The 7240-nt window shown below is 39.9% G+C and overlaps 1 protein-coding gene across 1 annotated transcript in view; it reads right to left on the minus strand.

The window, feature by feature from the left end:
* Nucleotides 1-3683, minus strand: part of ell2 (elongation factor for RNA polymerase II 2) — a 19193-nt gene extending 15510 nt beyond the window's left edge. The window contains exons 1-2 of the mRNA XM_008280521.1: nucleotides 3231-3683; nucleotides 157-204 (exon numbers count right to left, since the gene is read on the minus strand). Of these exons, the coding sequence (XP_008278743.1) occupies nucleotides 157-204; nucleotides 3231-3404 (222 nt within the window). The 5' untranslated portion in view covers nucleotides 3405-3683. The remainder of the gene's footprint in view (nucleotides 1-156; nucleotides 205-3230) is intronic.
* Between the last annotated feature and the right edge of the window lie 3557 nt (nucleotides 3684-7240).

Raw genomic sequence — 7240 nt, forward strand, 5'->3', positions numbered from 1 at the left:
CACATGGTATCAAAAACATAATGGGTCATTAGCTTATGCAAATTTAAAGTGGCCACTAACAGCCTGAAAAAAGAACTCGTATTTACTCTACATTAGGTGTTCACAATATGGGATGTGATCACATATTTGACATATTTGGGGAAAAAAGGTACTTACCCCTTGGAGTCCCTTAAATTGTATTGTTGGCAGCAAAGAAGGTACATTCTGTAAAAGAAAGGAAACAACACACTTTAACTCCTGATCAGCTGCATGGGCATTTTAAGGATCATTTTGGGAGTAATACCAGATGGGTGGGTAACATAGGCCTGCTACACAAAGTCAAATAAAACAAATGTCCAGAACCTGCAAGATACAATAAACTATTTAACTGACATTTTTGTACTCAAAACATGTGATTTTAGAAACTGAAAAGCCTTAGGGTTCTATTATATAAGCATACCTCAGAACGAACGCAGATAAATGATGACTGCTGAAACACTTACCTAGCATGTTATGTGAAAAGTTGCACTTAAACACGGTGGTTAGATTGCAGCTGACAGCTAGCTGATGTCTCACATGTACATGTCTCTACCTGCGCGAGTGAAAATAACTAAGCCGAAACTGTATTCATTATGCAAAAAACAAAAACCAAAGAATCTGCACGGCAGAAAGCCCAGCAATCTTTCTTGTTTTACATGTGACTGTGCATTTTTAAACAGCATTAACCGATAGTGTGCTCTACAAAATATCAGAAAATAGCATAAAATGGACGTCAAAACTTTAAAAAAGGTGAAAACAATGTCAGGTTGCTAGTTTTGTCTGAAAATGTAAAACATGCTGAATTTACAGCAATCACATGAAACAAACAGACACCTGAACCTGGGAACATTCAGCATTATTTACTAAAAAAAATGACCTTATCAAATGCTTTTTGAAAATAGTTGCTGCTCTTTTTCCCCTTATTTTTTTCTCTCCAGTTGATAATCTGACATGTGTTGCATGTGAATGTCAGAATCTATTGAGAAATTATATGAATCAATTGTACCTGCATCTTCTTTTTAAGTGGCAGGTAAAATTATTTGCATTAACATGAACAGTGGAACTTGGACAGCACTCAAATACGGCAGATATTTGAGCAGGATATTTCTAAAGCGTCTTTGTTTTGTGTAGGCTTGCGTTGGTGTCTACTTGAAATGGAGATGACAGCCACAAATATGCAGTGGCTGCTCTGGAGCAGTATGCAGGAGGTTAGGATAGGAAAGCACGGGACTCCCAGCATCTTCACACAGCTTAAGAACACAGAAGAACCAGTTGGCTAGACTTCTAAAATGTTGCATCAACTGGTTTGAGTGGAATGTTTTGTTTTTTGACAACTTTTCTACATTGCTAAACACGCTTTCTAAGTTATGCCTGACAGACACGCAGATATTCAAAAACAAAATGTATACTTTTAATCAGACTAAAAGAAATATGTCATGGTTGTTAAAGCTAAGCTACTCCAAGCCACAGACTCCCTCCCCCACTCACACACACACAGTTCTGATCACATTTCACATCACCACAGAAAGACAAAGATAGCCAGCTTCCATAGTTCGATGACTGGTTCAGCTACAACACACATTACTGAGAGGGAGAGAGAAACAAAAAGCAGGCAGTTTTGGCTGCTCAGTCAGCAAGAGATGGCAGACTGTCGTTCAGTGCAGTGAACAGACCAACATTACCACATCCAATAAGGTTGTAGCATGGGCTGTCACAAAAGAATTCCTTCAACTTAGTGATAACGCAGTCTGCCAGTTGTCAGAAACTAGGTAAATAACCACTTAAAATTGTGCTTTATGTCCACGTTTCGAACACTTTCGGCAATTTAGTCAAACTGCATGGGCCGACTGCGAAACATGCAGAGGTGTGTGCAGCGTACAGAGACACTATGTGCCATAAAAAGCAATCTCTGAGACCTCTGAACACTGCAGCACCCATGCTAAGCTACAGTACATCGGCCCATAGTGGGGACCTAGGCCCAGTCGGTGTGTTATGTAACTGCGTTGTTGTTGGCAGAGTTAAGGTCAGGTAACTTGGCGTCAGGCCTCCGCAACTAAAGACTGCACAGGTTTCCCCAGATTAGATCACCTGTGTTCCCCTCAACAAGATTACACTATTTGTGCAGTCTAAGATTACCAAGTTATATTTAATCTGCACAGGTATGCAGTGCCCTATAGCAAACTCTTGTTTCAAAAGCTCTGGTGTCAAGCTCTTGGGTGAAATACAGTACATTTGGCAGAGTAGTACCTATAAAGTACACATTGTATTTTGCACAAAATGTCAGACTGCATATGTGTATTTTACTATAGCTGTGAGTAACTGCTAGTTTACGCTTCTCATGCAAATTAATGTAAATGTGCAACACACACACAAAAAAAGAAAAAGCAATTTGGCAAACAAGCAGTAATAAAATATTTGTACCCTTAAAGTATTGGCTCATGTATTTTGTACATCACTGAGGCCAGTGTGGATGCTAGGCTGACTGCAACATGTTATAATTAAGCTCAATAGCTACAAAGCAGTGATCCTGGCTAGGAGCTTTAAATCCCTGCCAGGTTATGATGTTAGGTTTTCCAGCTAACCAAAAACTTGTACCCATATGGTGAACAGACTAGTCAGCGAGCCGCTTCAAACCTCACTAACTTGTAATGAAGTTGTATTATCCGTCATTTATCTGAACATTTTCCACCCTGTCATAAATACAGCCTAATTAAAATTCATGTAAGTTAAACTAAGCTTAAATGTTAAAACTCTCAACTCGTGAAATTAAGTCTGGTGACGGATGTATTCGTCGATATGAAATGACTACTTTCCTAATTTGGTAAGTAACGTTTAGTTTGGCTAGAAAAAAAAAATGGACTTGGTTGGCCAGCACAGCACAGCACAGCACAGTGGGCTCAAGCTAGCAGCGGCTAATCAGAGTGTCTAACTTAACCAACAGGTTTTATAAGTTAAATAACACTTGTCAGTTCGTAAAACCTGGCCAGAACTTTCGCTCAAAGCCTCATGTATCATCTGCGCTTGGTTAATTTATTCGCACACGACTAATTTAACGAAAAAAAACCCCAGCAGAAAGTCGCTCTGTCAACAGCTTAGCTAACTTTGTAGCTTTAGCTGTGCGTGGCAGGTCGGGCTTCCTAGCAGAGACGAGCCGTGTCAGCTCGACAGCGACGGGCTGATTTTAACCGAAATAAACGGGTCGTTTCACTCACCGTGCAGTTCTGATAGCTCTCTATTGCTCTCACCGCCGTCTCGGTCAATTTGACGTGTAGTACGGTGACTCTGTCTGCGCTCTGTTGGCCACAATTTAATCCGTACCTCCCATCCTCGGAGAGTGCCGCCATCTTTACCAGCCCTCCACCATCGTCCCTCTGAGGCTGGAGCATTTAGCAGCCCAGACTCCCTGTGCTCTCTCTCTGCTCCGGGGAGGGATTACAGCTGCTGCTGCCTACAGGGCTCACGGTTGGATTGGTCTTGACTTGCTAGCTTGTTACTTTTTCACTTTCCAACCACAGTCAACTGTCGCAGGTACCAACCGTGTTTTCGAGGTGACTGCACTTAAAGAAGTAGTTCCAACTATGTGCATTGAGCGTGCAAATGGTCACGTCTGGCCTTTTAAACTCCTAGTAGAAGAAAAACTTGTTCTCACTAGTTCCCCTTTGTAAGCCTATAGCTCCTCTCTAACACTCACACACATGTAGTTAACTCTTGGCTAAAGTGCCTCTGCCTGCTGTGTTTTGCTGACATGGTAGAACTAATTCTGGCCCACTGGAACTGTTAAAGGTAGCGTTTGTAGACTGTACTGCAGTGCAACCTCACTTTATTGCACATAAGGTGTGGGATGCATTGGAGTGAGGGTTTTATATACACATTTAGATATTTTTATTACAATCTCTGGATCCAAAACTTTTAGCATGTTTTAGAAAATCTGCCACAAAACTACTGTATTTACTTTAGTAAGTTGACGGTAGAGGCACTACATCTGATTATGTTTGAATACACAGTGGTAGAAAAGCCTTCCTCTCACAATAAACTGGCATTAAAAAAAAAATACAAATCTTAAGATGTACATGCTTTTAATAGCTTTTGGTAATTCTAAATGGTCCATTTTTTTTAGTATTTTAAATGTATTCTATTTTAAACTTTAATCTCATAACTTGTGATCCTGGTTGGTTTTGTTTTTTAGATTAAATGGATTGCTTTTTTCATTTTTGTTGCTATTCTTGCATGTATATATAAAACAAACACAGAAGCTCAAGAATAAATGAGTCTCCCATCCACCCTAAAGGCTTTATGGTGTTGTTTGCATAGCAGGCAACCTGTCAGACCAACTCGAGCACCTCTGGAATTAAACAGACCCACCACTGAAAATTTGCATGTGTTAAGAACCCACAACACACACACACATGCATATGCACTCCGACGTGAATGACCTATTGCTCTGATAGACTAGTTCACCTACTTTTGAAGTGATACAAATCCATATAATTCTGTTTTACAAGCTTCCTTTATTGATTTGGCATATAAGATGACATCAGCACAATGGGCACCAGTGTTTGCCCTCTGTGAGCTGGACTATCTCCCAGTGTCAGTCCCCTTGACCTGGTGATTAGTGGCGTAGCCCCGGGCAGGGTGGGGAAAGGCCTGTGTGAATCCAGCAGATTACTGTAGCTCTTCACCCCACCCATCCCCCTGACTTGTTACGCACACACACACACACACACACACAGCCACCCACATGCACATACAGATGTCATATATTTTTAAAAACTTCTTACACATTAACCTATTCACAAATTAGTTCTTTTAATTTCTCAAAATAAACCGACCTACACATATATGCAGTTAGTTTGACGATGAATGCATCTGCAAAATGTAAACTCTGAGACATCATTCAGTGCCGCTATCATTAATGACTTCACTTTATCCACTTGACAATAATGAAAAACAACCCCCGCCCGCTTGGCAGCTTTGTTTCAAAGCATTACGTTTCTTGTATTATGGGTTCTAAACACATGCAAATCTTCGGTGGTGGGTCTGTTTAATTTCAGAGGTCCCCTAGTTGGTCTGACAGGTTGCCTGCTATGCAAACAATACCATAAAGCCTTTAGGGTGGATGGGACTCATTGATTCTAGAGCTTCTGTGTTTGCGGAGGCCCAGAAGGTGTCATCTTATGGAAGCTGAAGAATGCTTTAAAATTACACGCCCTTCTTGTCAGACTAAACATTAAACACAGAGGGCTTAAGTGTGTTACTGGGAACACAATGCTTAAAGTTTTAAAAATGTGGCTAAATTAATTGGTCCTTTGTGATGTTGTTTGCTTATTTCTCATGCATGGCTTTTGCTTCTGAATTACTCTTTCTTTGTAGTTCTGTGTAATTCCAGGGATATATGTCTGTCTTGCTGGTGATTCTACAGAAGTTAATCATTGATGGAGGTGTTATTTGGACCAGCCTCCAGGTCTGATGCTAATCAGAGGTATGTGTTGACTGACTGGAGCTACGAGTCTGCAATCAGTGACAGTGATAAAGATGCTTCTGCTCTGTTTTCTTGATTAAACATTTAAGGTGTTGTTTTGTTTTTCCACAATTGGATTAATCCTCCTCCTGTGATCTTTTGTTATGCTGAAGTAAATTCCAACAAGTAGTGCGAACACCAACTCACATCTTTTCAGGGCCCTGTCTTTACCATCGGTGTAAACATTCAAAGATATTTTTTAATGCGAAAAATGTGAATGAAAAACCGCTGTAATGAACAGATAAGAAACTTTTTGCAGTCTATTGTCAAACTTAGTTCAGCTGTTTGTGTTGGGATTGATTATTTAGGAACTGATGAAGATATTGCTAATGTTTGGGGCTAATTATTGCATTTTCTATCAACGTTGCCCATAAATGGTTTGTTGGAACTGTACACCAAGAAGTTGCACAAACAACTTTTGTCGCAGAGATAAAGACTGGGCATGTAACGCAAGTTATAGCTCAGTCATGCATTGAAAGGTGAGCTGAAAATGGAGAAGCTTTCTGACATAATTTTGTGTTAGTCATCCTGGCCTATTGAGCTATTATTTAAACTAATTCAAGTGTCTTTGCAGCAGGATGTGGGATACATGTAACAGATACGAAACCAATAGTAGATGTTTGCATAGCTGGAGAATTAAACTCGTAATATTAAACTCTTGGTTTAAATGGGGATGTAAATGATTTTGCAAATCTGTGCATGTAGATACAAAATCCTTGTAATATTATGAATTGTGTTTTTGTGTCCATATGGACATTGTTCCCATGTTAATCACTTTATAATATACAGGACATATTTACAGCAACAATCACTTCATCCTTTACAAACATACAAACTTAAGTCACTCATCAATGTCACTGTAGGGATAACTGCCTGAAAACTGGATCAAGTAGGATCAAGTAAGGCTGAGGAAATGTGAGCCTCAGACAACCTTTAAATGCCTGTTTTTCAGAGGTCATTCTACATTTGTTTAAACACTTAAACATACCCGAGGACCAAACACTTAAACATACCTCAGGAGAAATATGCAGATGAACCCTACTTTGCATTACAATTTCACGTAATCTCTTCGCCTTTGTTCGCTTTAGTCCTCACAACAGATTTAGCTTTCAACACATGAAGATTTGAGACATTGATTAAAAGAGAGTTGTATGTAAATCTTTACATGTTCAGGATTTCTGTGCTGCCTCTTTGTCTGCTCATAGGGTCCCTGAGCACCAGTAAACCACATGACATGGATTAAACAAATAATTCTTTAAACTGCTTTGCTTATGACCGGAAAAAGGATACTCAGCAAGGATTAGACTAATAGAATGAAGGTACACATAGGTGACAGAGGCATTTTTAACAAAGCGATAGAAGAAGCGAGTTTCACAAAGATGTTTTAGACTAATCTTTGGTTTTGGGAAATTGTTATTGTATTCCTATGTTAGTCTAACAAAAACAAAAAAAACTGCAAGTCACAACTGAAAATGTGTTTCATAGGATTATTTGAAGTGCACGTCCAACTTCGCTCCACGTGGCGATCCGGCCCCGAGGACAGATTCTGTTGGCAGTGAGAAAAAAACCATCTGCTGCTGTTTAACCCTCCCATTAAAACACACCGCACGAGGAAGAAAATGCAAAGTGTGAATGTGGGAGCATGTTTGTATGTGTGGGAGAGAGGGAGGCAAACTCACAGACAACACAACCACCACCGTCACG

This window comes from Stegastes partitus, unplaced genomic scaffold (assembly GCF_000690725.1).
Source record: "Stegastes partitus isolate 25-593 unplaced genomic scaffold, Stegastes_partitus-1.0.2 Scaffold197, whole genome shotgun sequence".
Classification (NCBI taxonomy): Eukaryota; Metazoa; Chordata; class Actinopteri; family Pomacentridae; genus Stegastes; species Stegastes partitus.